General features: G+C 39.2%; 1 protein-coding gene across 1 annotated transcript; it reads right to left on the bottom strand.

Annotated features, from left to right (window-relative positions):
- Positions 1 to 4339: 4339 nt before the first annotated feature.
- Positions 4340 to 15532, bottom strand: LOC143848097 (polyadenylate-binding protein RBP47-like). Its single transcript, XM_077356904.1, has 6 exons — positions 15147 to 15532; positions 11568 to 12042; positions 5812 to 5879; positions 5591 to 5721; positions 5376 to 5472; positions 4340 to 4747 (listed from the first exon to the last, which is right to left on the bottom strand). The coding sequence occupies exons 1-6, from the start codon at positions 15363 to 15365 to the stop codon at positions 4589 to 4591; spliced, it is 1149 nt and encodes a 382-aa protein (XP_077213019.1). The 5' UTR covers positions 15366 to 15532; the 3' UTR covers positions 4340 to 4588.
- Positions 15533 to 16701: the final 1169 nt, after the last annotated feature.

A 16701-nucleotide genomic window follows, 5' to 3' on the forward strand; every position in this document is an offset into this window, starting at 1 on the left:
GATTTTAATAATACAATGTTAGTGTTTTTCTAACTTTAGAATGTCAAAAACATGAGAAATGAGTTCGACACGCAACATTTGGGACCCACCCTGGGTTCCATCATTACCGTTGGTTTCTGCATAAAATTTCCCAACATTTTGCAATTATGTGCCCTTTATGGTAGCATCCAAGGTTTTAAATTTCGGTTTCGGTACCCCATTTCGGACCCGACGGAATTTCGGCGAAATTCGAAATTTGGTAATAATTAAAAAACAGTATTTAATTTATTTCAAAAATTCTGACCTAAATTCCGAAGTTTCGGCCGAAATTTTGTAATGTTTCTTTTTTACAAAAAAAATACATTTTCTCGAAATTTCGAAATTTGGTAAAGTCCGAAATTTAAAACCTTGGTAGCATCTAGGTCTGGTTTGGGTGGTTCGCGGGACTCTTTCAAAATTTGTGGATCGCGATAGCAATCAATATCCACCGTCCATTTCACTGGGAAGATCGAGATGTGGGTCCCACTTTGGATCTGTCATCAATCGTGAAAACAGTCTCTGATCTGACTAATTTGCCTATGAATCGTCATCATACACCTGTTTCTCTATGCAACTAATCAACCGTTATGATCCCATTTGATTTGGGGCCCAGGCGACGATGAATGGTCAGGATCATTAATTTCATATGGGTGGGGTCAATCGCCAATGTTCGATAAGAGACCCACGTTAATCTTAACTTACGGCCATAGTGGATCCCACATTCGACTGATCTGAAGCGTCCATCTGATAGGCCTAGCTTTGGAGCTTCAATGCCAAAGAATTCAGGCCAATTGTGCAATCCTAACGTCCAATTTGATAATTGTCTTGATTTTCAAGCCAAGAGAATCTAAAGCAAGGCCTATCAAATAAACGGCTTAGATCAGGCAAAGGTGGGACCCACTGCACCACCATAGAGGCACAGCTCATTATATTACAGATTTACAATGTGGTAGTATTATTATCAATCTCAAGGCATATATTATAAGGCATTGAGTGGTGGTCGTTAGTCCCCCACCTATTATTATCCAGTGCGAGAGACATGTGTAGAATGATTGGGGTGGTTGATATGGTGGGCCCATCTCACACCAAACTGATGGTCCTAGAAACTCCATTAAAAGGGTTTTTTTTTTTAGATGTTTTCTCCTAAAATTTTGATAGCTGAAACTGGACTGGACTTCAGATTAGTGTCATCGACTGGATTTCAGATCACTGCGAATTCTCAGCTGTATTGATTGTTGCTTTTATTAAGGCTATGTTGTTTCTATGGGCATAAAATTTGTTTCAGCACTGCTAGCAAAACAGTTTCGGGGAAAAAAGGGGCTCCAATCATCGGAGCCGCTCAAACCTAGACCTGGCAAACGGGTGGGTCAGGCCGGGTCAACCCACGGGTGTTGCGGGTGCGGGTCACACGGGTCGGGTCAGGAGATGACCCGCATTTTTGCGGGTCAGAATTTTGGTGGCCCGCGTGTGGGCCGGGTCAACCCGCAGGTCACCCGCAAATTCAAACCGTTGTTTATTTTGGAAAATGGTACCACTAGTTGTTGTACATCGACAATGACAACGTCCGACAAGAAATCATTTCTCAATGTATTATCAAAAAAAATTTAACCCGCCGCATCAATTAATGTATAGATATACTTTTTAAAAGATATGGGAAGAGGCAATGAATCTTCTCTTCTTTTTCAATATTTAATTAAATATTAACCCTACCACATCGTCTAATGGATAAGAAGGGTGACGTGCCCTTCTCCGCCACCTACACGTGCCAGTTTTCAAATGCTAGACATGAAAGTATGAAACACCTTTTGTCTTTTACTTTTGTCTAAAATATGCGATCCATAATCATCTTTTCCTCCATGGGCACCGAGAAGAAACTCATCTAGAGAAGAAGCTAAAGGCGGAGAAGAAGTCCAAAGGCGGATTAAGAAGCGGTGGAGCCACCGGAGATAAGATAAGTAGAAGAACGTGGTATGAAAAGGGGGATCTAAAGATTTGCTAGCGTCCTCTTTTCCTCCTCAAAATGTCTTCTGCGAAGGACGCTAGCAAATCCCACTATGAGCGGGTGCCCACGGGTTGACCCGACGCGACCCGTGTTTTTGCGGGTTGGGTCACCCGCGGGTTAGTTTTGACGGGTCACTAAAACTCAGACCCGTGCCCGCAAATTTGCGGGTGGGTCGGGTAGACCCGCGGGCACGGGTCGCTTTTGCCAGGTCTACTCAAACCCCATAAAAGCACTAAATACACCTTGAAAAGGTCAAATCAACGGTCATGTCACTCCCGTTTTTATTTTCCACACGGAATCCCGTTTTCAAAGTGTTTTATGTTGCAAAAAGAGATGAACATAAACAAATTTTACAGGAGTTCAAATGGTGTGGCCCACTAGATCAACAACTCCAATCACCGCACACCTTGCCCGAAAAGGGAGAATTCCATCATACCCACCCTTTTTGGGCGGGCATGTAATAGGCCGTAGTTAAAAAAAATACACGTAATCACGGGCGAATGAGAACCGTTCTCTTCTCTGTAATGCTCTCGAGGCCATGGTTTTAAATTTCGGGTTTGGTCAACCTGAAACCCAAATTGCAGATACCCAAAACATTAGGCCTGTTTGGATACCTTCCATTTTGCATTTGTAATTGAGTTGAATACAAATTGAATAGATCCGGCAGCTCATGTAGAAGGAGACAGATAGGGAAGGGAGTACTTCCTAGTGGAGGGGAGAGGTTGAGGAGCAAAGAGGGTGAAGGAAACTCCTCGATTTCCAATTTCTTATTTCCACAGCAAACTTAGAAATCTGATTTTTTTTCACTGTCAGCTGATGAATTAGAAATCCAAGAATTTGATCCGATCCGATCCAAATTACAATGCAAAAAGGGCTGCAAATGTGAGAAATCCAAATAAAAATCATCTCGGCATCCAAACGGGCCCTTACATTATTTCGAAATTTTGTTTTTTCCAAAATTTTGTCCGAAATTTAAGGAAATTCACCAAAAAACTCAAGGCTACCCCATTTTTTTCAAATCCCACCTTTTGAGCAGTAAAAACAGCGTCTTTTCTCGAAGCTACGCAGAGACTCCTTATCTAATTCTCAGACTTCCATTTTTACCTATTTGGTCCTCTAAAAAATAATGAGAATGAGAAGGGTTGCTGAACGAGCACAGAGCTGTTCTATTGGAGTAATTTCTACGATTGAATGTGGACTGCAAATCAACACTTTTATCACTGTCCATTTGCCCCAAGGCTCCCTTATATCCTCATATCAGGGCCCCTCCAACACCCATATCTCAAGAATATTCCAAACTATTCACAATACATCCGCCTATCAGACCCTAAATCAATAATTTTATGGGCATATTGTCAAATATATCACAATATTTAAGACCGTGTTTTGGGAATTACAACAATCTGTAAAAAGGAGAGGAGTGCCATTATGAAAACAAGGTAGTACAGATATGATATTTTCTTATTCAAACTCGGGTCAATTTTTGAGAATTTGGGTTTCACATTCCTCAACATTCGACCGACTTCAGGTTAGACCAATTTAGATTTCGACAAAAGCTAAAATCCAACTGACAAAAGTTGCACACCTGATTTCTTCTCATCAATATTTAACAAACTCTACCATGGATTCAAGCGCACAAAATATTCAGATGATCTGAGTCCAATAAATCAGATGCTCCATTATCTACACCATGAAATCTTCAATTACTACTGTAAATTTAAGCCAAAACGGTAATCAATGCGATAGAAGAGTAGACTGAAAACGCCCGCAAAGCATGGTAGATTCACATGCAAAATCCATATTCATCGTAAAGCTCATGGCTGCATGCCCGTAAACAAACCAAGATAATTATAGCCCGTTCAGTCAATCTGGACAATTGGATCACCCAAACAAAATAAAATTTTCTACAGTAACATAAATATATTCACTATGATTTGTGGACACGAACACGGGTGTCGCGTATCGACACGGACACGGAGTGTCGGACACGGCGAACCCCCGAAATTTAGAAACGAGGACACGGCAAAAATAGAAATTATATATATATATATATATATATATATATATATATATATATGATACAACAACAAGTATTAGTTAAAGAAGAGCTAAAAAGAGCTTATAAAAGAATAGTTAATAATAAATGAGGAAATAACAATATGCAATAATAAAACAGAATGTCACAAAGACAAGGCACAAAGATGTGTCCACACACCCACATTAAGTACACTTGTAGCATTACATCGAAAAGTGTTCAGAGGAGTGTCGACACGCGGTCGTGTCGGACACAGCAGGACACGTGCGTCAACAATAAATTCGAAGTGTCAACTAAATCATAGTATATTCATGACAAAATGTGGAAGAGGTTTTTTTCTCAAACCTCACAAAATTTAAAAGAGAAGGTTATGGAATCTAAAATGAAATTGGAGACCTCAAATCAATTCTAGTTCAACAACTGAATGATGATACATTGCTAATCAATAAACTACGAGTGCAACGTAGTCATGTCCAATCTAATGTGCTGACCACTCTTAACTACACTAAGCTGATTCCTCAAATCAAAAAGGTTTAGCTTACTTGTTGTTGGGGGTTTCCATATACAGGATAAGCCCCATATGCAGCATACATACTAGGATCTTGTGGGGCCATAGCATAACCATATGATCCATCGTAAGACTGTCCCCCGTAGTATGCCCCGTTCCATTGATTACCAGGATCCGCCCTTGGCTGTCAAATACAGAAGCAGAAACTGGCGAATGAGTGAAATGCAGATAGAAACAAGTGAACCAAAGGTTTGAATTACTGAAAAATTCATATAGAGACTTATGCTAGAAGCTCAGGTAGTTACAAGAAAACAAAAATTATACTATAGCTCAGACAAGTGTGATGCATGGAATACCATCTCCTCAAAACAAGTGGCGCTTATGGTACGATAACCGAACCATTGATCTGGTGGGGGCCATTAGATGGGCTATGGTAGAAAACTAACAAGAGTAGGATGAACTGGCCAGTGCCTTAAGGTGGGCTACTGTAGGAAACACAAGGGTACGACAATATTAACCAGACAATTGGATGGATTTTACTAATTGAATGTAGAGCTCAGCTCATTTATTAATCAACTTTCTTTGAACCATTCAGAGGGAATTCATTAGGTGCAATTAAGATAGTCCAATCACCATGATTTTAGCGTAAGCCCCATTCAAGTAGTAGCCTACCACATAAACAGCGATCATCTACATGCAGGCCACAATTTGGAGAAGACAGTTGGAAAATCAAGCCATTGGGCACAATATCTACATGAATGATTCATAAAGTTGCCTAAGAGGCTTTTTGCACTATAAATAAACCATTTTACCTGCTTGTTTGCGGGGTTGCGGCCCCATGAAAGACGAACCGTCTGCTTCCCAATGACTGTCCCATTCAACCCCTGCAATGCCTCTTCCGCATCGCTTCTGTCAAAATTTATAATGATAAAAATGAAAATAACATTATTAGGAGGAAAAGTAATTGTGGTTGATGATTTGGTATCTCTTTGCATGTTTGCAATCGAATCATGAGCACGAAACATACCGCTGAGCAAACTGCACAAACCCACATCCTTTCCCAACAGGTATTTTCACAGAGACAATGTCACCATACTGAGAAAAAGCCTGCCTGAGATACTCATCACTGGTGTTAGGGTCAAGTCCTCCAACAAATATCTACCATTATAAATGAGCCATGAGAAATTGGTAAACAATAATAAAAGATGCGTTGGTGAACCACAAATGATAGAAAATAGCAGGACTCACAGTCGTATTACTTGAATCACCATCTGACTGGAAGCCTTGGGCAGACGCACCATTAGATGTAAAGCCACCTGGAAATAGAAAAGCTGTTTAAAAAAAATACAGAAGATTTCTTCTTGAAGGATCCAGGCATGCACAAGTTTCACTACTTTTACAAGCGCTGTTGATTTAAGTGGAAAGAAACAATGACTTTAAAAGTCAAGGTCCTGGGCAAGCCAAAACAACCTCTACTCTCACGGCCAAAGGCTCCGCTTAACGTTGGTGAGCTTTTAGACCCCGCCCTCAAACACCCATTCTCCCAAAGTTCCAAAGTGATCCCGGGTTGCTGCTACTGGTCAGACTCATCAATTGCAAACATGGATCATGGTGGCAGTGGTAACTGCCACAACACTAGTTATGCAAAACCACAAAATCAGACTCGTGTTTATGATCAGGACCCAAGTGAAGAAGCACAAAGAAAGCGTGCATGCGTGCGTGTGTCTTCTACTGCTTAACGAGCAGAATCTAAGTTCGGACAAACTAAGAACATAACAGAATTAGGCAATAAGTAATAGTTACAGTGGTCTGAAAGACGTGAGTGCTGTTGAATTTAATTACTAGAAGAGCAAAATATTCACATAAATAGTCATACAGGAAAACAAATTGTTTAATAAGAAAATGCACTCTGTTTGGAGGACAAAAACCCACAGTTTCTCTATCCATGTACCTCTTCTCATTATTAGATCACCAGGCTTCCATGGCTTCCCCATTCTCCTCCCACACCCCTGAATTGCCTGTCAGAATTAAAAACATTTGGTCTTTCCATGTTCTAAATGGACACTGTCGAATTACTCAGAAAATGGTGGTGAGTGCTAGTAAAGGAAGAGAGGAATAGCTTACATGCTAAAGTAACAAAGAAGTTGTCATTTGTCAGACAACTCGTGACTATAAATTTGCAGAAGAGAGAAGTTGCTAAGATCAGTATTTAAAAACTCAGACTCAAACAAGAACTCGGCCTGAGGTAAAAGGTAGTCGACATGGAGAATCAATGATTGACGCTATCAATTTTTCATTAAATTGGATGAATCAAGCGAGCTTTGATTGACTTAGTATGGCAAAACTCGGACTCCGTCGAGAACTCGGCCAAGGTAAATCCGAGTAGACTAGGGCAAGTGGGCGATTGACTAGGTGATTTTTTAAAAGTTTGCTAAATTACATTTGTTCAACACTATGCAATTTCTTTTTTTTTTCTTTTTTTCAATGGTAACACTGCAATTCTTTTCAAAAAGGAGAATGCAATCTCCTCCATTAAAAATCATTTCCCTTTTCTCTCGTGTGACATAGTGCTTAGGTTTGATCAAAAGGCCTTGCACATTAGAAAACACGCATGAAGTGATTAACTGGACACACACACGAGTGTCGCGTGTCGACACAGACACGGACACGGACACGGACACTGAGTGTCAAACATAGCAAGCCCCTAAAATTCAGAAACGGGGACACAGCTAAAACATAAAGTATATATAATCATGATTTGTGAGCACGGATCTGTGTGTCTGGTTTTGACATGGATGCAGGGGTTTGACATGACAACCACTAAAAATCTAGAAATGGTGGCACACCCTTACACATAAAATTATTGATTACTATCATAATTTGCAACAATATATATATATATATATATATATATATATATATATATATATATATATATATATATATATATGGTTCATTGATGACTATCATAATTTACAACAATATAAATATTATATTCACTTAACAAACTAATAAATCTTAACATCTAAAACAAACATGAGATAATCAATTATGCAACGAGAAAGGGAGATCAATAGTATACAATGAATATAACATTGGAATAATAGTGTGTTTAGGGTTTTAGGTTTAGGGGAGGGGATATAACAACAAATATTAGTTAAAAAAGAGCTAAAATAAGAGTTTATAATAAAGGATGAGCTAATAACAAAAAGGCAAATAAAATATTCAATAATAAAACATAATGTTATACTTTACATGGTATAAAAAACATGTCGACACGCCTACATTAATTCTAACACTTCTAGAATTATATTTAAGTGTTAAAAGGAGTGTCGGCACATTCAGAAATAAATTCCAAGTGTCGACTAAATCATAGGATTATTTCCCCAAGAACAACTTTTTCAAAAAAAATCTCCCCAAGAAAAAAGCCATAACCCAAGGATTTCCTACCAATTCTAATGAAGAGTGGATATCTAACGTGGGCTCAAAATGGTATGGCAAATTGGAGATAAAGACACTACAATTTGGCTCAAACCAAGGTTGCGAGAGCGGGAATCAAAAGCGGGAATTGAAACGGGAATCGAAGGCTCCCGGAATGGTCGGAAGCCGGAATCGTGAAGTCGCAGGAGAGTCGCGAGGAATCGCCGGGAATCGTTGGGGAGTTGGGAATCGCAAAGGAATCTCCGGGGAATAGCCGGAAAATCACGTTTCACATAACATTAGATCGCAGTTCTCAAAAGTGGGAATCGCGTTTCCGGGGAATCATAAACCGCGATTTCCAAAAGTGGGAATCGGGTTTCCGGCGAATCTGAACCGGGATTCTCAGTTTTTGGGGATTCGAGAAGATTCCCGTTTCGGATTCGCGAAACGGGGAATTGCGATTCCTCACTCCCAGGGAAGAATCCTACTTCCATAGCTCAAACACTGGCATCGACACGTTCTCCAAGAAAGCAGATAAGAAGTTGGCCTTAAGAATCCTTGTTGTCCATTAGATCATCCACTTCAACTTTGGCGTATTGCAATTCTCTCAGGTAAACATGTAGCGTTGAAGCGAATGGAAGCTTCCACACTAAGTCACAAATATCGCTGGGATATTGAAAATCTAGAGAAAAATCACGATGTTATGATTAACAATAAAAAATCGTTTAAAGTTTAAACCCTGCTAAAAAGGGCAAAAAAACATCTAAGTAAAAGAATCACACATTTATCAAGATAAAATCAGGACTTTAGTATGATGTTGGAATGGAAAGAGGAGGATAGTGGGCATTTGCTTGGGATAGTGCGATGTTGAAATGGAAAGAGGAGGTTAGTGAGTATTTCTTGAAGGAAGAAAATGTTGGGTTTATATTGCTTCTAAAGATCTTCCACGTGGGCCTTTTTCTCAAGGGTTCCCAATCCCCTAATATTCCAACTTAGAATCTTTATGGGATAACTATAAGGAGAGAGGTCCTCCACCCGATCCCCTACCAATGGGTCTACCACACCCTTGGATTTCTTACCAACTTATCCCCCTGTCATAATTTATGCTGGATTGTAACCTAGCAGAGTCTTTATCTAGCTTATTGGAACCTCTACTGCTAGAACTCTCAACATTCGGTTGAGCAATCTATTGCTCATTTCTACCTCCATGAAAAATGGCCTTGCTTCTGCTTCAAGGCCCAAGAAGGTTAAGCCAAGCGAATTAATAGTGAAAAAGATATGTTTGTCCACCAGCTCACTGATTCCATTCATTTCCTCCTCAGACAAAACTTTAGAGTCTGATCCACTCAAGATCCAGGCTAATTGACTCAAATCCTCAGCCTCTGGTGCCACTATCGCCCACTCCTTTTCTCCCTCTAACACATTTGATGACATCAATAGTTCCAGCTCGATTCGGGACTAATCCCTTTCCCCTTATGCTGAAACTTTTTCTGTATCAACACCATCCCTCTCAATCCGTTCTAGTAAATCAAACACATGTCACTCAAAGAAACCCAGGTGAACGTTGGGCCCATCAAAAGGCTTCAACAAGTAGGACTAGGATGGTCACAAAGAGTGCAAGCCACAAGAAAAAATCGAAACTGGGCACCTAATAAATCTGGATCCCCCAACATTCACCAAGTGCCTCTTAATCCAATCGCCCCCCCGGCAGCGCTATGAAATTGAACCTGAGCTGATGCATAGAAAGGGGACCAGCAGAAACGATCTTCCATAGTAGATGCAACCATTCCACAAACCGACGAGCCGCGTGCACCTTCTGCCGAAATTGGTGGCAGCAAGAGAAGCTTACATCTGTCCGTCTGCACCTGATGAGAGAATCCAAAGGATCTGTCCTGCCTCCCGACAAGTCGACTGCCGCATCTGTCTAAGGAGAAGGCAGCAAAAGGAGCAAACACATGTCCATCTGTACAGACACGTACTCTCCTCCCTCCATTCAGCCCCCCTCTGAGATGTCATCATCGACCTGCCCTCAGTAACCTCCTCCGAAGGAGGTGGCATGTCGAACACTCTATTCCTTCCTCCAGCATGACCATCCACTGAATTTGAACGTATTTTGTAGTAGGTGAAAAGGTTCTATTGTGTATGGTGTAAAACATTATTTACAGAGAGATTTTGGTTACTAGGAGATTTGAACTTGTAACTTATGCTTTTCATCACCAGAGGTTTTTACATCGAAACTTTACCTAATACTCTTGTTCTCTCCATCATATTGCTATTCTCTTTAAGTATTCTATTGCTTTTGCTTCGACTTGAATTTATACATCATACGGTTATGAAATTTTATCCTACTGGTATTGAAGCAGATTAATTCCTACACAATTTATACTTGGGTTCAACTCAAACCCATACCAAAATTCAATCAACCAAACCCTAACTTCAATTTCACCTGCCCAGCCCTAACTCAACCTAGCTTACTAATTCAAGATGAAAATTGGGTTCGGTTTCAGGTTGGATTTCTGGTTGAGTTGGCTAATATATGCAGTCATGAAAAGTTGGAAGGGACTGAAGTCATAAATCATAATGAACTATGTATAATTTACTATTGTTTTTTTAACTGGTTTTAATTTACTATTGTTAGTTGTTAAACAACCAGCTACCCCAAAAGCTTAAACTGATGGAGATGGCGTTATTTAATCTTTTATACTTTAACACTCCCCCTCACATGTGGCCCCTCTTTCTAGGGTTGGCCTACACGTGGCACATGTGGCCCTTATTTTGGGTTTTGCCATTGCATGTGGATTTTTGCTATCAAGGAGGTTTGAACTCCGGACCTTTGGCTCTGATCCCATGTGAAACAACCAGTTACTCCAAAAGCTTAAGCTGATGGAGATGGCGTTATTTAATCTTTTGTACTTTAAAATTAGTCATCTACGCATGCAACATGACAACAAGTACGTACCAAAAACTGAAATGCTTCCTACAGTAAACATGTAAAATATTACGAGTTGTGTTTAAATGCCAGCCAGATTGATTCAAATTCACCCAAACCCACACAATTTTTATAGCGTTAAGAAATTTCAACCCTAACCCAACATAAGACTGACAACCCGAGCAATCTGAACTAAATTCAAGTTGGGTCAGTCGCGTTCAGGCAGGACCCAACCCAAGTTGCACCCTATTTATAATACCAAGCTACAATTGTAATTCCATCTAATCATAACGACAAAATGCACAAGGGGAACTCAAAAAATGACAAGCAAATCAACAATATGCTGAGGGAACGCAAAGAGGGAATCAGGAACATACAGGCCGCTTTTGGTAGATAAATAATAAGTTGAACCTTCATTGGCTTTGAGATCGAAACATATAGTGAACAGCGTAGCGACCAATTCATAGTGTTTAAAGTCTTTTTTTTTTAAATGGAAATAAATTTCCATTGCGTGTTTAAAGTCTTATTGAGAAATCATAACCAACACGATGTAAATAACTACTTTCACTCATAAACTGGAAGGAATCAAAACATGAAATAAAACATCTGAATTTCAACGTGCTTATGCACAGAAATGAACAGCATTGTTACAGACCTTGCGAAGAATAAGATTGTTGAGATGACTTTCTGGGGGTCGCAACACCAATGCGCATGGGCCTACTGGAACAATAGGCACCATTCATTTCGGTCATGGCCCGTGACCTCTCATTGTCATCGCCAAACCTCACAAATCCATAACCTTTTGAACGGCCAGTATTTGCATCAATTACAACTTTTGCACCTTTTACAGATGGATACCTACTGGTAAAAGTTTCTTGCAATATGGTATCAGTGACATCAGGAGCCAGATCACCTACAAATATGGACCGATCTGAGCTGACATCCGAACGCCGATCACCCATGCTAAACGATGCCCAATTCAGCCGAAAGGGCTGATCTGTGTTAGGCATTGCAGTTCCAGTGTAGGTCTGCAGAACTTTTTCAGCTGCAGCATGTGAAAGAAATTCTACAAATCCGTAGCCTTCTGACTGACCGGTTTGCTTATTGCGAATAACTTTGATGGAAATGACCTGTACAAATCATAATGTTAAAAGTGAGCAACCAAGAATATCTTCAATGGAAGACTAACTAGCCGAAACAGCTATTATACAAAGCTAAACTGAAGAAACAGACACCATAAATAAAAGTAGCCATTTACTCTATATGTAATCCAGGTACAGCCTTGGGTAACAACTTGGTTATTTGATGAAAATATAGACATTATCAATTACAATATAAAGTTCTTAACTTATTTGTCTCTTCTCCACAAATATATATCAAGTAAAACATTAATTTCTTAACGTGATTGTCTTTTCTCCAAAAAATTGCAACAGTTGCTGGAAATCATGATTCACAAGTCCATAACATAATTCAAGACCAACAAGTGCCAATCATGAAAGCAGATGCATCAAGAATACAGCTCTTTATTGCACCCATATCAAATGTCACAACTATACGACCAAGGTTTTAAATTTCGGTTTTGGTTTCGGTTTCAATCGATGCGAAAACAGAAATGTTTCGAGTTCGGTTGGAAATTTGTGTGGAAATCCTATAAAATCACAAAAACGTATGGAAATATATGCAAATGATAGAATTTTAAAATAAAACTTTAGGAAATACTAGAATAAGCACAAATACAAACTTAAAAACACCGCATAAGGAAGACAACAATCCATAATGATTTAACAACATCAAAGACTTAGTAACTCTTAGTAGCATGCCCTGTCGCGCATGTATAATGATTTAGTATATACCAGTATACCACATCTCACACATAATCCATATTAATATTTATATATAATACATACACGGATGCACCACATTTCACATTCAATTTGTATAAATATAATTATGTAACAAGTACTGATATGGTAAACCACTAATACACTTATGATTTTGGTTTCGGTATGCCTTTCATTGGAGATAGAAATTTTTTCCACTGCATGTCAGTTTCGGTGAAAATCTAAAACCATGAGTACAAAACTCACATCACATTCCCAAAGCACCACATACTCTACAAAAAAAAAAAAACTTGTTCAAATGGATTTTCAGATGCAGATTATCAGAAGGATGGTTTTACTTACCTTAGGTGTCACTGAAGTAAAAAGATTTTATGTTCCTTAATATGAAGAAAATAAGATAACAATTATAGAATGGAAAAAGGGCCAAAATAACAATTATAGAATGGACCATATTGTTCTGGAGATCTTGGCACCATATTGTTCTGGAGATCAAGATAACAATTATAGAATGGACAAGGGCCAAAATGGGTATACCATATTCCGTGGGCATCATTTTACGGAACTGGTGTCGGATAATGCAGGAAAGAAGGGCTTCCAATCGTATCACACCAAGATGGCATCTGCCTCCAATGGGTTGGTTCAAACTAAATTTTTATGGGAGTTCTATGGGTAACCCGGGCAGAGCGGGTTTTGGGGGGGATCATTCGTGACGGGGAAGGTAGTACCATCATGACATACTCAGGCTTTGCAGGCATATGCGATGCAAACGAAGCTGAGGCGAAGGCATTACTATTCGGTTTTCAATGGCATGGAAAAAACAACTTGGGACCATTGATTGTGGAAGGGGACTCATCTAACGCCATTGCGTGGGCATCAAGCTGCTCATGCAGACCGTGGAGATACTATCAAACGTTGGATGCCATACGAGATTTAATCCGGCTGATTTATCCCCGTCTACAAGGCGGACGGCAAATTCGGCGGCAGATATCTTGGTAAAGGAGGGGGCCAACTAGGAGGATGATAGGATTATCATTTCCAGCCCTTCGGCTAATTTACCCTAACTTTCTACATGTATTCTTTGTATATCTGGACTTATTGGCCAGGTTTCGGATCTTCCTGGGGAGACAGCTTGTCCCCTTTGTAATGTTGTGATTTTTAATAAAACTTGGTTGTTATCTTTCAAAAAAAAAATATGAAGAAAAAAAGGCACAAATCAAACCTACCACATAACAAGAACATGACCACCACTTTACAAGATACAGTTGTGGCTCTAATAATGACTGCACCGTAAGTTTATAATCTCTTATATCTTAATGCATAGACTAGGAACCAACATTTTTCCCAATGTAGCAGATCAAACGTAAGATCGTAGCCGAAGCATACAACCTACAAAACCCTAGAATCTTCTAGGGGAAGAAGAAGAACCCTAGAATCCACTAGGGGGGGGGAGACGTCTTGCCTTGCCTTCAATATTGATCCCCCTTCACGTTAACAAATACATATTTATAAACAAAATAAAACTAGAATCCTAACAACCTAAGAAACTACACATGCTATTAACATCATGATAAAACCAATATACTAGAATCCTAAAATCTTAATAGACTTCCAATCCTAAAACAAAACCAACTAGAAGCTCCTAGAAACCTAGTGGGATTAGAGTCCAAATAAAGTAAAATCCTAGAGACTAGTGTCCTACATCGGCTCCAACTGATGATAATTTATACTCTCTTATTTCTAGTACAAAAATCAAGTCACGTAAGACCTAAGAGAGTAATTTCTTAGGAAACGTTGTTCAGAGTACATACATATGTATCTATGAACAATAATTCTATTCAAAGTAAATATTGTGCGTAAGTAATTATTATATGTAGGCACATAGGAAACATTATTTAGTCTCTTCAGTGGAATTCGTTGTGGTGATCGTAAAAACCATGCCAACTGAAATCAATGGCAGATGCAAACAGGGCAACAACAACAAACTCTCGCTTGACACTGGCAGTAGAAGGTCGCCTTTTCTTTCTTTTTTTTCTTGCTAGACAGACAGGTATAAATCCTAGTCCACGTGGATAGTGTGAAACAAGCAATTAGTCCAAAAACAGCTTAAGCCGTCAGAGATGGCATTATTTAATCTTTTATATTTAACCGGTGAAAGAGTTGGATTTTCTCCATGTATTCGTTTCTAACCATTAAAAAAAAATCGCTTTCGATCTATAGAGTCATTTCATAAAACCTAAACAAGGTAACATCGTAACAAAATTCTCTTACTCATACAGTAAAATAAACAAATCTAAAGAGTAATAAGAAAAAAAGAAAGATCTTTGAGACAAATTAATAAAGCTAAAAAATGTATAGATCTATTCAATCAAAATCTAAAGAAGAAAAACCTAAACCTCTCCGGTGTGAGCAAAGCAATTGTGGAGGTAATTCTCGTCCATCCAATAATGCAGATCTCCGATCCAGATCGTTTTGTTCTCATCCGACGATGATGATATCATCACCTGCTGTTGGTGGTGGTGAAAGGGCATGAATTGTTGAGGGTAATGCTGTGGCATCATCATCGCCATCCATTGCTGCTGATGTGGATCGCCCCCACCCGTTGATTGCATCATCTTCAGAGGAGAACAGAGACGAAGCTCAGATGAGAATTTAGAAGAGAGAAAAAGAGCTCTCCGAGGGAGTTTAATCTATGAGAGTCGAGTTGAGGTTTGTTCTTGGCCGTTGGATTAAATATCGGCTAGTATCCACCGTTGGTGGGAAAGATCGGTCTCTGGTGTATGTACGACTTCAACAGTGAAACTCATTTAGATTGGGAGAATGTTGTGGGATGAGCTTGTGTGTTATTTTACGGGTGGATACATTGCCACGTGTACGGTGATCTAAATTATGAATATTGTTGACCATTACACATCGTTTAGAATTATTTTTTATGATATTTTATACGGCGAGTGGCCGTATAGGCTCGTATTTTTTAAAATTTACAGAACGGCCCCGCACTACAGGATGATCCGAACCGTCCATTTGTTCGGCTGCAAAGTAAATAGGTTGTGCCCAGAAAATCATTTCCATAGGATGATCCTAACCCTCCGATCGATAGAAAATCATCCTACGGAAATGATTTCTTGGTTAGGATCATTCTATAGTGTGGGTCGTATGGTACTTTTTAAGAAAATATGAGTTTATACGTCACCATAGGGTGATGATATTTTTTCACGCCCTGCATTACCTGGACCTGTGATTAGACATAAAGGGAGCGTGCACGTAATGCAGGGGGAGTGAAAATATCATCTCCCGTCACCGAATCATATAAAATCTCATTTTTGCTACTACTATTACCTACCATGTTTCGATTATGAGACACCACTAGCCGTAGTAATTTTCTCTAGGATATAACTGGAATAAATTTCTTCACTACAATGTAGAAAGTTGACAAGAAAAGATGCGTTTCAGCTCAAAAGTCAAAAAAATAAAAATAAAAAAATCATCAAGGTCAAAATCGATTCATTCAAATAAATGTCATTTCTAGTTCGGATAAGAACTACCAACCTCAACAAAGTGAGAGGGCACGTGGAAAAAGAAAAAGAGATGGGTGGGACATAGACACATGAAGTGGGTCCCACGGGTCATTTCGATTCTATAAGGATGGGGCATAAATACATGATATGAGACTGCTAAAGTGGTTTCTTGATGTTGGAGAAAGATACTAGATCAGATCTGTCATGTCTAACCTCTAATCTAATTCCATATTGCAATAATCTACTCTTTTCTTCTTCTTTATATCTTTTATTTTAGAGAAAATATATGCAAATAACTTATATAAAATGCTATAAGAATAAGAAAAATGCCAAAAAAATAATCTCACAGTTAGGATTCTTTCCTGACTATCACCCTTGGGCGGTTGGGCCTAGTACCCAATTGGCTTCCTTTATCTCTATTCTCTCCACTTTG

The sequence above is a fragment of the Tasmannia lanceolata genome, unplaced genomic scaffold, assembly GCF_043159265.1.
Source record: "Tasmannia lanceolata isolate RefF3 unplaced genomic scaffold, GAP_Taslan_0.1 ptg000016l, whole genome shotgun sequence".
NCBI classification, from domain to species: Eukaryota; Viridiplantae; Streptophyta; class Magnoliopsida; order Canellales; family Winteraceae; genus Tasmannia; species Tasmannia lanceolata.